The 16,653-nt window shown below is 53.8% G+C and overlaps 1 protein-coding gene across 2 annotated transcripts; it reads right to left on the bottom strand.

Moving 5' to 3' along the window:
• Positions 1 to 6,092: 6,092 nt before the first annotated feature.
• Positions 6,093 to 16,449, bottom strand: Ackr3 (atypical chemokine receptor 3). Of its 2 annotated transcripts, XM_090355109.1 has the most exons (3): positions 16,383 to 16,449; positions 9,100 to 9,153; positions 6,093 to 7,921 (listed from the first exon to the last, which is right to left on the bottom strand). In XM_090355109.1, the coding sequence occupies exon 3, from the start codon at positions 7,866 to 7,868 to the stop codon at positions 6,780 to 6,782; it is 1,089 nt and encodes a 362-aa protein (XP_090211235.1). In that variant the 5' UTR covers positions 7,869 to 7,921; positions 9,100 to 9,153; positions 16,383 to 16,449; the 3' UTR covers positions 6,093 to 6,779. The 2 variants fall into 2 exon arrangements, with proteins under 2 accessions (XP_090211235.1, XP_090211236.1); XM_090355110.1 differs by lacking the exon at positions 9,100 to 9,153 and having other exon boundaries at positions 16,383 to 16,448.
• Between the last annotated feature and the right edge of the window lie 204 nt (positions 16,450 to 16,653).

Raw genomic sequence — 16,653 nt, 5'->3', positions numbered from 1 at the left:
GAAGGACCAAGTTCCAGTTCTGCTGCTCCAGGCTTGGAACCCACTGACACGTTATTACAGTGGATGTGTGCTGAAATGCCCATGTGTGGTGGGCACCCGAATGTCTGTGCCATGTGCTCAGATGTCAGCTCACTGTACAGCAGCCATGGAACCTGACAGCATTCCAGAAGCCTCTGGTCCTGGAGCCAGGCTTTGTCCCTAGCCGCTCTCAGGCCTTCCTTCTGAGCCTTCCCAGTTCCTCCCAGATATCTGAAGAACGGTTTCCTCAGACCCTGCAGGTCCTTCTGCCAGGCTCTGAGAGCAGGCTGGGAGCATCTCAGAAGGAAGTGCTAAGGCCAGGCCACCTCCTGGATTTTCAAGAGCAGCCAGTTGTCTGATCCCTGATAGAATGAACTCGTGGATAGCTAGATGAATAAATTAACAGGAACAAGTGCAAAATGAACTCATGGGAAATACATTCATGGACTGCCCAGCTGGGCCACTGACAATTTTTCATTCACACTTAATGCTCTGCACGAAACTCCAATCCTCATTACAGTACAACACCGAACACAACCCGCACTTCTAACAGCAGCCCTGAGAAAGGCGACGGTGGGGAAAGCTTTAATGCATTCTTCCTATTGATTACAGGCTGGCAGAAAGGAATGAAAAGATTAGCTTCAAACACTTTCGTGTGAAAGGCTAGAAAGAAGGCAAATTCTGCACGATTCGCTGAAGCCAGGCCCGGAGACACGCCACTGCCACCGAGACATGTCTGCAGCCCGCCACAGGGTGCGTTGCCGTGCCAACATACATTCCGAGTCACCCAAGCAGATGTAATGCCGTCACCACCACCACTCTCGCTTGGCCTTTTCTTTGGAAAATTGTCAAAGGGAAGATGCTGACCTACCTAGGAAATGTTTTTAATCAGTTTCGTTCCGGAAATAACTATGGAAATTCAGATGCATCCATTCTGCTGTCTCTGGATGTCACATCGCAACACATGGCAAATGAGTCTTGGCTCCCCGCCCCCTCACCGCCCGCCGTCTTCATGAGAGGGCCAGAATGCTGTGATCGGCAGCTGATGGTGTGAGTGGCAGCCATCCCAAATCCCAATGGGAAGACATGAAAAAACCCTCTGAAATGCGGATAAGAAAGAGAAACGCAAATGGCGCCTTGCTTTTCCCATCTCACACAGAGAACGGCATCCTCGTCTATTCCGCCCTGCCCCAAGACCATTAATCTCATGATTAATGAGATTAGGGTCTGTAGGTGGCCTACAGCTATAGCTGGGTACAGCAAACGCCACTCACAACCATCAGACAAACCTGCAAAGCACGAGGCACACCAAGTAGGATATGCGCTGGGACAATGGGGACCAAACAGCCTGTGAGGTCAGCCTTGAGCAATAGAGAAATGACTCCTCTCTCCCCTGGCACTGAAGGTTGGGCAACAGTTTAGGGACATCCATACATTCCTATGAAGGTTTCAAAGCAAGCTCGTCTTTCTTTCATCCGTCCACTCGTGAAGTAACAGTAAGGGGAAGGAAACTGAGGCTCAAGAAAGAACTTATGGCTGACATTACTGAGCTAACTAGAAGCCAACTAGACCAGTCACCTTGGCCCAGCCTGCACTGTCCTCCACTCTGTCCTGCTCTGACACTTTCTCTGGGCCCTTTTAAGCTAAATCTGCCGCATGTTAAAATGTAGTCCAAAACCTCTCATGTGCACTTAAAATGTCAACTGCTGCACACATCTCCGATTCAAACTTCTAAAGCATCAAACCCATGTACTGAAGTACACTCAGACACACGTGACCATGGTGGCATGAATCCCACACTTGTGACAGTTCCAGGCGCTGCCTTACCCCTTAGCTAGAGTCCTGCAGGATCAAGGGATAAAAGAGAAACTCAAGCCAGGAGTTTGGCCTAGTGGTAGAGTGCTTGCCTAGCATGCACAAAGACCCGGGTTCTATTCCTCGGTACCACATACATAGAAAAAAGCCGGAAGTGGTGCTGAGGCTCAAGTGGTAGAGCTCTAGCCTTGAGAAAGTCCAAGGACAGTGCTCAGGCCCTGAGCCCAAGCCCAGGACTGGCACAAAAAAAAAAGAGTGAGAGAGAGAAACTCAGCTCTGGTCACAGTGGGATTGGCAAAAGCCCTGTCCAGAAAATTACTCAAGCTTTAGTGGTTAGAAATGTCCCCAGCTGGGTCTCTTCTCCTCCATTCCACTGACATGTGGGCCCTGGCTGGTTTTCTGTGAGGGGCTGTGCTAGGCTTGTGTTCCTCTGAAGGCTCTGCAGGGCCTCTGCTCTCGACCTACTTGATGCTGGCCTGCTCTATACATATTTCCTAAATTTTATCAACCAAAAATGATTGCACTCATTTCCAAGTGCTTTCTAGGGACCAAGTCCCCCAGCTGAGAGCCACTTGCTCTATGGCAGCTGTGAGATCCATCTTCTGGTTACTAATCCAGGCAGATGTAGTTCCTTAGAGTAAGAAGGGTTTATTGCCGTCTTCTCTTCTTCTGGGGCAGGAAATCCAGGGCACACCCCAAGGAGGTGACACACTCAGGGAGCCAGGAGGACTGTTTCTACAGGCCACCAAGTGTGCATCCCACAGGTGAGCCCCTCCTGCACTTCTCCCTAGAAAGTGAGGGTGTGAAGGGCAGAGGAAAAGGTCCCCTCCCCCTGGGCGGCCGGGGTAGCTGCTTCCCCTCCACCTCTGAGGTCCCACCCTCTGCTTGGGGCCTGCACATGCCTCCCGGACTCCAGCTTTAGCACTGAGGGCTCTGAGGCTGCCCGGGGACGCTGGGGTCTGTAAGAATCAGCTTTTCAAGAAAGGAAGGGGAAAAGAGTGGCAGAATCTCAAGCCCTTTGTTCTCTATGTGGATGTGGGGAACAGAGACCCGTGGCTCCCCTTTTCCTCCACCCCCAAGTCCTGTCACCCTTTCCACGTCCACACCAATGGGTGAAACAACTGCCTTTCCCATCTTCATGGATGCCTCTCTCCCTGTGGGACATCCGGCCATGTCCCCTGAAAGGTGCTCCTCTTCTTAGGAATCAGTCCAGGGGAGGAGGATGCAGTCCCAATCAACCCTAAGGATCCGGAGAGCAGATAACTGGAGATCAATTTCACACATCTTTCAGGCCCTGGCAGGATAAAAAGGAGAATTCTAGAAGAAAAAGGAAAAACAAAAAGGAGTGAACGTAGACATTAGGGCTTCCCCATATTGGAGCTTGAACCTTGGAGAAAGCAGACCCTAGAGATGTCTCAAGGGCCTGGGGCAGCCCTGGTCCCAGAGATGGGAAATCCCCTCCCCAATGCAAAAGATGTGACTGGCAGAGCCAGGTTCTGTGTTCCCTGCCCCCTTCTGCACACTGGTGTGGGAGGAAGCAGCGGTGACTGCACTGGGCTCCAGAGGGTGAGAAAGCAGAAAGGGGCAGGGCACGGTCCACGTGGCCAGGAGAAGCGGCAGAGTCTCTCCTCTGGGACAGAGGTGACAGGCGAGACTTGCTTGAGGACCAGGAAGGCAGGGGCATTCTTCGGGGTCTCCCACCATAGCACCCTGTAACTGTTGGCCAGGGCCAGGAGGGGGCCCCCAGGCCCATGGGGTGGGGCCTCAAAACAGACATTAAGTCGGATTATTTGTCAGTGTTCACAGCTCAGCTGTGAACTACTTACCTAAATCCCCTCCCCTCCCTCGCCCCTTGAGTTTGCCACTTGTAGCTTTTCGGTCTGAACCCAGACAACAGGAGCCTCAGAGCAAAAGCGAGGCCAATTTGACTGTCAGGGTCACACACTGCGTGGTACTTTCCCAGTCTCGGGTTGTCTTCTTTGTCGGTTGTCAGTTGTGGGGCTTGAACAAGGGGGCAGCTGCTGTTGTTGAGCTCTTCAGCTTCAGGATAAGGCTTTGAGTCGCAGTGCCACGTCCGTTTGTCTGGTGGTTAATTGGAGATGAGTCTCATGGACTGGCCCAGGCTGGTTCTGAACTGTGATCCTCAGATCTCAGCCTCCTGAGTGGCTAGGGTTTCAGGTGTGAGGCACCAGGGCTCAGCCATTTTTTTTTTATTCTTTCTGCATGTTGGCATTTCACCAACTGTCGTGCCCCTGTCATACCACATCAAGTGTCATCATCCTGTCAGGTCACAGCTATTCACCAGAAGGCTGTGTCTGTCATGGCCAGGTGTACAAACACACAAAGGTGGACACGTGTACCCATCCAATGTTTAAAATAAGCTATGAGCCAGGTGCTGGCAGCCGCCACCTGTAATCAAAGCCAAGCCCAGCAGACAAATCTTCAGGAATTGGTTCTGGTTTTGATTTTGTCATTTGCAGGGCTTGAACTCTGGGCCTGGACACTGTCCCTGAGCTCTTCAGCTCAAGGCTACCGTGCTACCCCTTGAGCCACAGCGCTACTTGTGGTTTTCTGGTGGTTAATTGGAGATAAGAGTCTCATAGACTTTCTTGTCTGGGATGGCTTTGAACCTTGATCCTCAGATCTCAGCCTCCTGAGTTCAAACCCCAGTAGTAGGGCTTGCCCTTATGTGAATTTACAGACAAGCCAGTACACTCTCCAGCCAGCCAGTCCTCTGCATGAGCTGTGGGAACAGCAGAGGCGTGGGGCCAGGCCAGATCCATACTTCACCTCTACAGCATCAGCTCAGCAAGGCCGAAGGACACGGGGCGCCTGTGCAACCCAAAGGCAGACCCACGCCTGGATGCTGGTCCCGAAGGGCTGGGATCTGTCACCTTGTGGGAAGTCCCATGCGTGTGGCCTCACCACACTCACAGCTGGCAGTCCTGAGGTCCCCAGAGGCCCGCAGAGCACATCCACCTTGGAGGGCCGGGGAGGGCACCTAGTTCCTGCAAAGGACTTCGTGCAGAGCCATAGTTCACTATTTTATTTTTTATTTTATTGCCAGTACATGTAATACTCGTCATCCAAGGTTTTTCTGCCTTTTAGTCCCTTACAGGTTAAAAAACAAAACACAGGTATCTCACATCTGTGATCCTTGCTACTCAGGAGGCTGAGATTTGAAGATCCAGGTTCAAAGCCAATCCAGGCAGGAAAAGTTCATGAGACTCTTATCTCTAATAAACCAGCAAAAAGGCAGAAGTGAAATCTGGGGGCTCACGCCTGTCATCCTAGCTACTCAGGAGGCTGAGATCTGAGGATCAAGGTTCAAAGCCAGCCCAGGGACTCTTATCTCCAATTAACCACCCGAAAAGTGGAAGTGGCACTGTGGCCCAAGGGGTATGGTGGTAGCCTTGAGCTGAAGAGCTCAGGGACAGCACCCAGGCCCAGAGTTCAAGCAAGTCCCATGACCTACAAAAACAAAGGCAGAAGTGAGCGATACGGCCCAAGTGGAAGAGCATTAGCCTTAAACATAAAAAGTTAAGTCACACTTACAGGCCTGAGTTCAAGTCCCTATATAGGCACAAATAAATAAATTATAAACACAAATATAATTTAAAAATTAACAAGAAATACCATGCATACACTGTAGCTTTAAGTGGCTTGCCTTGTGTTCTATCTTACCGTTGAGTACTGTTGTTAATACCTGTCATTTTTGTGTCTAGTTCCACCATGAATCATTACACTGTGACGTGTATAGAAGAAAAAGAAAACATAAGACCTGGTATTATCAAGGATTTGGGCATCTTCCATGGATAATGGCAGAGGGGCCCTGTAACGGGCAGGTCCCCTGTAAGTGAAAGTTTGCACAGGTGCTCTCTGGAGGTGTCCATAGCAAGAAAGAGCACACAGGGCTAATGCTACATGCCCTGGACAGACAAGGATGCCTGGAAAAGTGGATGCTGACCCTGTCTCAGGCAGACAGCAGGCGTCTAACACACCTTCTCCAGCCACCCAGCCGCACCTGTGGCTGCCATGCCTCTCCCTCCTCCCCGCCAGCCATTGCAGCCTGGAAAGCTCTTTAAGACACAGGAGCAAGCACAGTGGATGTGCTCAGTGGTTACCTTCTCCTGCCATGCCATCTACCCTCAGGGGGCTCTGGCTCTCGGCATCTAGCTGGCGTACACCCGCCCGGTACGACAAGACACACCACCTAAAGGCCAGCCAAGCATGCTTTGAAAACAGAGGCATAGATGCAGTTTTAGGAAACAAACATCTTTATTTAAAAAAATAACTTACAAACTGAGAGAACACTCTGTTCTTCTTGTTCCGTTTTAAATGTCACTGTACAATACCACTATCGTCACAAACTGCGTTACAGAGCAGTTCTTGTTCCATATCTTGTGCCAGTACAAAACGCCACACAGATAGAAAACTTTTGTAAATAAAACACTTCGGCCAAGGCTGGCATATATTTATATATATATATTTATATACTTATATTTATATATATAATTTCACATCAGCTAACAGTTACTGCATCCTTAGTCAAAACTGAAGTCAAACTAACCACCTACAACAATCTGAACAAGCCAACATGGCGCCTCCCGCACAATATTTAAAAACACAGCTAACTTTTCAAATACGTTTAGAAGGTGTGCCAAGAGTGAGAAAACAAGAGTCATAAAACTTAAATACAAGTGGCCACGTTAGAAAAGCCTTCAGGAGGTGCGAAGGTTCTATGGCTCAGCCGTCCAGGCGCGTCCGTCCTGAGCTGGCTGTGACACACGCTCCGGCCACACAGCCTGTGGCTGGCCCAGGTGAGGGCGACGGCGGGGATGCAGGGTTGGCCCACTTCCTCTTCACGTCCCTCCCGCGCCATCCGCCACCCCCCCGGCTGCCTGTCCCCCCCCAGCAGGCGTGTCCCCAGGCCTCCCAGGCGCGGGTCACTTGGTGTTCTGCTCCAGCGCCGAGTACTCCATCTCCGACACCCTGGAGGCGTCGATGAGCTTGGTGAGGCCAGTCTTGGCCGAGTACTTGAAGATGAAGGCCTTCATCAGCTCGTACCTGTAGTTGCGGCTGATGAAGCTGTAGAGCACGGGGTTGACGCAGCAGTGCACCAGCGACAGGCACTGGGTGACGTGCAGCGCGGTGAAGAGCGCGTTCTCCAGCTGGCAGGAGAAGGGGATGTAGTGCAGGATGGAGAAGACGTCCAGCAGCACCACTGCGTGGTACGGCAGCCAGCACACCAGGAAGACCACCACGTACGAGAAGATGATCTTCCGGCTGCTCTGCTTCTCCTGGTCGCCCGACGCCGAGATGGCTCTGGCGAGCAGGAAGTAGAAAACGGTGATGACGGAGAAAGGCACGGCGAAGCCCAGGATGACGGAGACGAGCTCCATGCCGATGAGCCATTCCTTGACGCTGTGCTCCGGGTAGAAGGAGCGGCAGTAGGTCTCGTTGCTGGAGGCGGAGGTGACGGTCTTCAGGTAGTAGGTGTCGGGCAGCGACACGCAGAAGGCCAGCAGCCACACGAGGACGCACACCACGCGCCGCACCGCCTTCCTCCGGCCGCTGGAGGCGCCGGCGAAGGAGGTGACGGAGAGGTAGCGGTCCACGCTCATGCACGCCAGGAAGAAGATGCTGCCGAACAGGTTGATGGAGAAGATGAGGTGGGTGACCTTGCAGGTGAGCTCGCCCATGGGCCACTGGTTGTGCTGCACCAGGCTCACCACCCACACCGGGATGGTCAGCACCACCCACAGGTCGGCAATGGCCAGGTTCAGGATGTAGCAGTGGGTGTCGTAGCCCGTGGTCTTGGCCTGGACGTTCACCCAGACCACCACCGAGTTGGCGACCATGCCGATCACAAAGATGAAGATGTAGACGAAGGACAGCGTGTAGAGCAGGACGTTCCGGGTGGGCATGATGGAGCACTGCAGCGTGTCCACCACGATGCAGTCGCTGCTGTTGCACGGCCAGGTGATGTCCGAGTAGTTCCCAGACTCCATGTAGTCAAAGAGGTGCAGATCCATGGTGCTCGGGGAGGGAGGGAGGGAGGGAGGGAGGGAGCGAGGGATCCGAAGACCTATGGCAGACACCAAGGATGGAACCCCGTGTTAGGACAGACTCAAGTTCCAGTCAGCGCTCCGCTGGCACTCACCAGACCCCACTCAGCTATAATCCCAGCCACCCAGGGGGCTGAGACCTGAGGCTCGTGACTGGAAGTCAGCCTAGGCAAGAAAATCCATGAGACTCTTATGTCCAACTAGCCACCAAAAAGCCAGACGTGTGGGTGTGGCTCAAGTGGTAGAACACCATCCCGGAGTGAAAAAGCTAAGCCAGAGCATGAGGACCTGAACTCAAGCTCCAGTACAGGCCCATGTACACACACACACACACTCACAAGGAAGAAAGGCAACAACCCTGAGACGTCTGCGTGAAACAAAACGAAACACACCCAGTCTCCAGCCACAGGGCAATCTGGGAGGGAGTTGATGTTTGTTTTCTCAATCTATTCATGGCTGTGTCCTGTAGACTCCATCAGCCTGGCTGTGCCCGGGAGTGTGAAATCAACATGGCACAGGGGCCAAGCACACGTCAGGCAGCACAGCCGCTGGCCCGCCCGTTCTCAGCAGGGGACTGGGAGCCCTTTACCCACGTCCCGACTCCTGGCACGCTGACTGACAAGTGTCCCCCTCTTCCAGATCTGTACTGCGAATGGGACTCAGTGCCTTTTACCTTTCTAGAAAATTCTTAGACACACCTGGATCTTTGGTGGCCTCAGCTGGCAGTCAAGAAAGCCCCTTGGGAAATGGGAGCATATGTGCAGTGTCCAGCCCAACTAGAACTCAAATACACAGACTCAGCGTTTGCTGTGTGAGATTTCACCAGCGGTCAACCAACCAGCCCTTCTCGTTTCCCTTCGTTTATCTGTGAGATTGCTTTAAGAGCGGCATGTGCCAAGGCCCAAGGCATGGAAGCTGCCACCTGTTGCCTTTCTGGAAGTAAATTGAGAGCATGTTCCCTGACTTCCCTGCTCACTTGACACGGAGCCCACGAGCTGTCACCATCTCACAGCTGGTGAGGACTGAGCCGCAGGTAAGGCTGTGTGCGGGAGTTCTCCACAGAACAGCAGGAGCTGCCGGGAGCCGTTTCCTGCTGTCTCTTTGATGGCCCCCAAATCCTACAGTCCTGGGATGGCTCTCACCCCATCCACCCAAACCACAACAGCTGCCTCCACTTGCAGGCGCTTGTCCAGCTCACCTGTCACAGGTGACAACTGACTGCCACGCTCACTCTGGGTCACGTGAGGACAGCCTGGAAGATGGAGGAATACAGTCCATGGTCAGGCCCAGCGCGCCACACTGGAAGTCTAGAAACTGTGGCTCAGAAAACTCCAGTTCTAAGATCAAACATCCCTGGGCTGCAATTCTGCCTTCACTCCCCAGTGTCTAGCTTGAGACTCGCTAGCTATGCGCCTGCCACCCAAGGAAGCAGCCTGGAATTCAGCAGGACCTCAGAGGATCAGCACCCAGCAGGCAGGGGCTCTGAGAAACCTGACCCGTGCCCCTGGCCAGCAGGTCAGAACCCCAAAACTCACAGCAGGAGACATTTCTCCTGCATCCCAGTTAGGAGGCAGCCTACGGGCTCTGGGAGGTTTCCCTCCAGAGACATAAATGGCCCCCTAGTCTCCCTCCTGGTGCCCTCACTGCCTCAGTTTCCTCCTATGATGCATGTCCCTGCCCCTCCAAATTCCTTCTTATTGGAGACCAGAGGCATGTGACCAGGAAGGCCGCCGACCTCGGAGCCGCCCAGCAGGAGCCTGCGGCCCCGAGCATGGGAGACCCTCTGCTCACTCCCCGCCCCCTCTCCTGCCCCAGGAGCACAGGAGGGCATCCACCAGGATGAGCAGGATGAAAATCTCGAGCAAGGAGAGTCCCCGTTCTGGGATCCAGCTTCAAGGACTTCGGAGGGCACGAGTCTATCAGGGCTGCCAGGCACACCCAGGCTGTGGCCACGCCTGCCCCCAGCACTGACCTGACTCCAGAGCAGGGCAGCAGGGATCTGCTCGGCCCCCTGTGCCTCCCAAATGCAGGGACCTTTTCTTTTTCCTTTGTATTGTCTTAAAATGAAACACATGTGCCGTGTGGCTTTGTTTACAGAGCACTTTCTCTCTATAATTTCATCTGTCCCCCGGGTCCCTAGAGATCAGAGGAGTTTGGATGGAGGACAAGCCACAGAGCCCCAGGTGGGCGGCAACGGGGACCCCAGAGTCAGTGCTCAGCTGGTGTGGCTGGGTCTCCTGACCCTCCACTGGCACAGGCCAGGAAGCCCGGGATGCAAAAGGAAGGCCCAGGCAGAGCCTCGACAGCCTGCATCTGGATGGAGAACCTTTGCTATGCTGTCTCCACGACAAGGAGAGGCCGTGGCCCTCTGCGCTACGCAGGGGCAGGGCGCAGGCGCAGAAGTGCCTGGAAAGCATCCTGGGTTCCTCCACTGTCCCCACCAAGCCAAGTCTCTGCCCTAGACGCCTTGCTCACTGGCTGCCACCTCCAGTGCCCTTGGGCTCCTCCATGGAGGTGGCAGCAGGAAGGGCCGAGGTGCCCTTTGGCTTCTGCCTCTGTCTCTGGGCACAGATCACGATTTTGTCATCACAGGCAGTATTTCTGGGCTGAGCATCTGGCTCCATGCCCTCCTGTGGGGTGGTGGCATGTGTGGTACAGCCATTAGGGCCTGAGGCTGGCGGAAACAGCAGAGGTGGTCGGCTCCCGCTGGCCCTGCTCTCAGGCCCTCAACCAGACACCCAGTCCCCGACTGGATTGAAGAAGACGTGACGGATGCTCAGTGGGTACAGGTACCCACAGGCCCACACCCGAACCATCCATCTTCCCCTGGGGCCCAGGTTACCATCTCCTTCCTGCTGTAAGGCTCCAGTGTGGAGTAGACAAAGGACAGAAAACAAAAGCAAGAACCGGAAAATACCGCACACCACAGCCCAGGCTTTTTTGCCATTCAGGCACTTTCCTCCACACATTGGGTTTGGGAAACAAAGAGGACCGTTTCCAGAAGAAAGAGCATTATACAGCAGCAGAGCCCCATATTGCACAGAGGAGCAGCTGGGGACATGAGGTGTGGTTTCAGCCGCACCCCTTTGTAAGGTGTGAGGAGCCCTCGCTCAAGCTGTTCTCTGATGCTGGGTCCACTGTTCTTCCTCAGCTTAGGTAAGCAGGTGGGGCTCAGAGTTCCAGACAGGGAGAAAAGCATGCTAGAGAAAACAGAGGGACTTCTGCCCTGGAGCCCCCAGTTCTACAAGCCTGTGACAATGCCCCCCCCAAAACAAACCTGAGTGGAAGCAGAGGAAGAATGCCCCACACAGGGTTCTCTGCTTCCTCCAGCTGACCCAGGGCACTGCCTGCTCACGACTTGAAGAGCAGATTACGTTCTGCCCAGAACTGGAAGGACAGGGTCTGGCCCTTGCTCCTTGCTCCCAGGCCAGCATTACAGGTCTGTTGGTGCTGGCAGGCCAGAGCCGGATAAAACACAGAGGCGCCAAGCAGCCTTCTCCACCCTGCTCAGACCAGTCCCACAGCTGGAAGCCACTCTGGTTCCACTCCTGCCAGCCTGAGGCCAGGGCTTACTGGCCATTCTGGATGTAAACTTGCAGGTTGCTTCCTCTGGGGGTGGGTGCGGAGGGGGTAATTACCCTTCAGAGCAGGCAGGGCCGGGACCCATGCACGCTGTCTACACAGGAGATTTGGGATGGTTCAGGACAAAGAAGCTCTCCAGCTCTGCCATTTTACAAATGCACTTCTCTTCCTGGCATTCTCTCATCGCCCTAAGCATCCATGTAAGATGTGCTTGGGGGCGATATTCATTTTCCAGCAAGAACTTCAAGCACTACAAAAGCCCAGCAACAGAGGACTGGCTCCATAAAGAATGGCAGAGCCACTGTGTGGACCACCTACCCCTGAAGAAAGATCAGGAAAGGGGGCTGCTTTTATAAACAAGGACAGTTATGGCACTGGCACACCATTAAGTGAAAAGTGTGTGAAGGAACAAACACGAACACACACACACACACGCGTGCGCACGCACGCGCCCACGCACACGTCCGAGCAATGGAGGAGAAAAGATTAAGGTCTGGGACTCTACATGAGAAAGTGTCATGTTCTGTTTTTCTGCACCATGGAGACCCCACTGAGAACAAAGGCAGTCGTGCTGCTCTGCCTTCTCTCCTTCCCGGCGCCCATGTGGCCGTCAATCTCTCAGTGCCCTTGCTCCCACCTGCACCCAGGGCACATCCAGCATCCAGCCCTGCCAGGGGTGCCAGGAGCTCCTGCACTGACCCAGCCCCAGTGGTGCCAAGGCCCTTTGTGGAGCACAGAGTTTTCTGGGAGATGAGCCTTTGCCTCTCAGCTGCTCCAGCAGCCCTGGGTATTCTGCTGCACCCAGAGCTTTGCCTGAGCTCACCCAGGGTGCCGTGGGCAGAGCCAAGTCTGGTGTCCCTGCAGGGCGGTAGTTTGGCCTTCCATCCACATGTGCTTAGCTCACTCAGTTCCTTCAGTGAGCTCCTCTCCCGTGCAGATTCAGGGATCCAGTTGGGTGTTCACCCAAGCGGACTCAGCACGCTCTCCATGCCCTCGGGGCTGAGTGAGGACCCTCACCCCTCCTTCCTGCTGCTTCTCCTCTTTCCCCCTCCAAGCACTCCATTCCCCACAGCTGACCACATCTTGTTCCTATATTCAAGCCCACACACTCCCAGGATCTCCTTTGTCTTTGTGCAGCCACAGGATACAAGTGACATGGCACATAGTAGTTGCTCAGTGAAGCAACTGCCAATCAAGCTCCAGGGAGGCCTGGTCCCCACTTGACTGGATGTCTAACAGAGGCCCTGCTAGAGTGCTCACCGGTCAGTGTTCCTGGGGTCTCTTCTGCAGAGCCTTGCTTTGCGGCAGCTGAGGAGGAGAAGTAGGAAGTCTTACCCCACAGGAGGTCAGGGATTCAGAAAGGCTTATCACCCACTTCCTGACCTGAGGGGCCCAGGGGGCCTGAGGCCTTTAGAAGTGTGATCTAGGAAAGTCTGAAGTCACTCAACCTGGCTGAGGCAGACTGCCCAGAAGGGAGATGCAGGGATAAAGGACAGGCATGGATGGGTCAGGAAGGTCAGGCCTGAGCTTTTTAAGCCAGGCCAGGTGTGGTGCAGAGGTGACACACAACTCCTAGCAAGGCTTGGCCTGGCTCTGGAGGGTGGGGGCCGGACAGCCATGGCAGGCCTCTCCCAGGGATCCTACCACCCTCCAGTCAGAGGCCTCTGCTCCCCGGGAGTCAGATAAGATAGCACAGAGCAGGTCCTGGGGCCCCAGGACAGACTCGGAAACAGAAGGCCGCCCTGCTTCTGCAATTCATGACGTGTCCCACTGACCACCAGTTCTGCCATCCCAATTCCAATGCCTGCTCCCTGGAAACAGGCCAGGGCCCATGAGGGCCTGAGTGACCAGGAACAGAGCTCTTGGCATAAGCAGGAAGGAACTGTGCACAGCAGCTCCCTCCCTGGTCCCCGTGGGACATACAGAGCCACCTCTTCCTCTGGGCTGGACCAGTTCACCCAACACAGAAGACTGGCCATCTCTGCCGCCCATCACAGAGGGTCTGCTGTTGGTTGCTGAGGTGAATCTCTTACCACCAGCCAGGGGTGGGTCCCAATGGAGCGGATGCCCGGACAGCTTTCTGTGGGCATCCACTAGGCCAGAGAGCACAGGCCTTTCTGCTCCCAGCACCCTTCCCTGGGAAACAACACATTCACTGGGACTCTGGGTGACCTGACTGAATGCAAGGAAGAAACCTGCATTATATGCAAACTCAAAGAGACACAATGGAGAGGGACACCCACAGACTGCTCCCCGGGCCTACACTGGCATGTGGAAAAGCCTCATCCACATGAGGTGCTGGGGGCTGGAAAGAATGCCAACCCAGAAAATGACCTGGGCCGCTGTGCCCAACTGCCCCTGGGCTCAAGGCTGTGCCCTGGAGCCCAACAGAGCAGACACAGAGATCCCCACATCTGGTTTAGCAGAATGGAGTCAGAGCCCCCTCCCTGCACAAGTAAGAACCAGGGAGAGGTGAAGGGAGATGGGCCAGGCCAGAAGAGGGCAGAGGCATCCTCGGAGTGTCACTATGAGAAGCAGAAGGTGCCAGCTCTCTCGATGGCACGGCCTTTGAAGTGCGGGCTCCCTGCCCCAGGCTCCTCTACAGGTTCAAGGCCACCTGAGACAGCCCCAGCCCTCTCCCCACCCAGAACAAGACCCAGCTCCCTCCCAGAAGGACCTGCAGCTCTGCAGAAGTCCCGTAAACCATGCAATGCCCAGGCCACTTCCTTGAGGAAGAAGTCTGGATAGTGTGGGCAAGGATTCCTTTGTTTTTCTTTTTCTTTTTACAATTGCACTTTGGTACATTCTGAGGAACAAAAGCACCCGCTATTCCCAGCAGAAATCCATCAAGTATTCAAACCCAGGACCAGCCATCCCCGCTGCCGACCTGCCTCCCTGGCTTTCTTTCGGTGGCCTGCTTTCTTTACAGCAGAAGATGTGTGCTCTGGAGCCCCGCCTTACTTCCACGGACTTTAAAAACACTTGTCAGGACACAGTGTTCCATTTCTTTATAAATTGTACCTACACACATTCAACCCCATGTTCTTAAGAGCAAACACCAGTCCTTGAGCCGCCCAATTTGAAAGGAGACATGCCTCGGGGCCCAAATTCCATTCATAGTCTAGGAAATCTCAAGATCTGAAAGGTTGGGGTCCCTTTTTCCTGAAGTTTATAAAGTGGCTGAGTTTGAGTAGCTCCAACCAACTTCCCAGTGTGAACTTGAAAACAGGAGTTCTGGGCCCCATACCAACATACAAAAAGCTACTGTTCTGATTAAGTAGGGAGTTTTGTGTTTTCTTTTCTTTTCTTTTCTTTTTCCTCCATCCAGAAAGCCCATACTCCGCCCATTCTGGGCTTGATTAAAAATCATAATACATTCTCAACTCCAAGGACTTGCTCTTATTATGGGATAGTCACTCCCGAACTCCTTTGGAAATTTCTGGAACTTAAAAAAATACATCGACCGCAGATGCATGAACCTTAAAAAAAAAATAATAAATAAATAAAACTCTTGACAGGAAGCAAAATGCGGACCAGTCTCAGCTTTCCTGGGCTTCTGCTGGGGTCTCCAGGGACTGTCCCCCTTCCCCGGGGAGACGGCAATGTGCCCCCATTCTAGTGTTTATGGTAGGGAGAGCAAGGGAAAAAGAGCAAATTGTTTCCAAACTAGAGCCCTGTGGGCAGGTCCGCACCAGGAAAAGCTTCTGCATCCCAACCCAGCCGTTTATCCAGTTAAAACATCTAGGGAAAGTTCAGCAGAGAAACCAGAGCCTAGCTCGCCTTTCTAGTCCTGTCTATTTGAGCTCCGAGTTTTCCTGGACTTAAATAAAGGCATACAAAGGCAGCATCTGTGTTTTAAAAGAAGAAAGTACCACATTGAGGCTTGGCAGCCTCAATTCCCAGAGATGTCACTGCCCCAATACCTTCAAAGGGTCCTAAGCCATTTAAGGAGGCTCAGACTCCTTCCCCCTTTAGAAAAAGGGGGAAAAAAAGCTAATTAATCCTGTTGTAAGCAAATGAATGGAAATGGAGGAGAGGAGAGGAGAGGAGAGGAGGAGAGGAGGTCTGACTTTTACAACTTCTCGTTCTCCCTGGAAGCTATACATCTTAGCAAACACCCACTCCGAACACCCCTGCCCCCTGCTGAATTGTCATGCATGCTAACCAAGCCAGCAAAATTCACATGTTACCTGCAAAGTCTAGTTGAAGCTGGACTTAACACCACAACAGCAAAAAATACCCAGGTTAGCATGGATGCAGTCGGGAGAGAAGAAGACCGAGTGTGCAGAGCACCCCTGCCTCCAGTTTGTGCATTGCAGGGTCTGGAAACCCCTCAGAGCACAAAGTTTGAATCGAGTCTGGCTTACAAAGAATATATTCAGAAACTTTCAGTCCCGGGGACTGGCCCACTGACAGATGCCTCTCGAGAAAGGTTCCATCTTTGTGCAATGCTGTGCTCACAGCTAATTCTACTCCTAGATTTACATGCCAGACCCGGGACAGGTCCAGAGTGGCATCAAGCGACTCCTCCAGCCGTCCTGCCCTCCGCACAGTTCCTCTGCTTGCTGGCACTGAGATCCCCCCGGCAACAGAGAGACACTACATCCTCAGTCTCTCAAGTTCCGCCCCCCCAACACACACACACAAGTGACTAAAGAAAACTTCTCTTTTCTTTCTGTGGGGAGATGCAGAGCCCCGAATTAGCACAGCACTTAACAACGTGCAGCCTGGCTTTCAGAACCAGATCTAAGGCAGATGCCAGAGCACCTATAAACGAGTGCTCAGAGGCTCCACCGAAAAGGCCAGCGTGGCTGAAGGCTGGGGGTCAGCCTGCCCTCGTTCCCTCGTTGCTGCGGCACCCCACAACACCCCACTTTGTGACCTCGGCAGCTCTCTTACCTCCTGGCTGGCGGAACTGCCTTCCAGGCCGAGCTAGCTGGCTTCCTCGGTGCTGAGCAGTGTTGTGGCAACTGAGCGCTGGGGCCGCGGGTCTGCATTATATACACTGCAGAGAGACGCCTCTAGGTGGCAGCCTCCTCTGCCCGATGCCCCCGCCCCCTCCTGCAGACACACTCCTACACGCACGCACGCACTCACGCACGCACGTACACTTGCAAACCTTGATCCTCTGTTGTTTCCTGCACGCGCACACTCTTGGGAAACGCCAGCC

The sequence above is a fragment of the Megascapheus bottae genome, chromosome 21, assembly GCF_031878675.1.
Source record: "Megascapheus bottae isolate mThoBot1 chromosome 21, mThoBot2.hap1, whole genome shotgun sequence".
Taxonomy (NCBI): Eukaryota; Metazoa; Chordata; class Mammalia; order Rodentia; family Geomyidae; genus Megascapheus; species Megascapheus bottae.
This window is presented reverse-complemented; position numbering and strand designations above follow the sequence as displayed.

Excerpts from the sequence above, each read along its gene's own strand:
- Ackr3 (XM_090355109.1), bottom strand. The coding sequence starts at position 7,868 with ATGGATCTGCACCTCTTTGACTACATGGAGTCTGGGAACTACTCGGAC.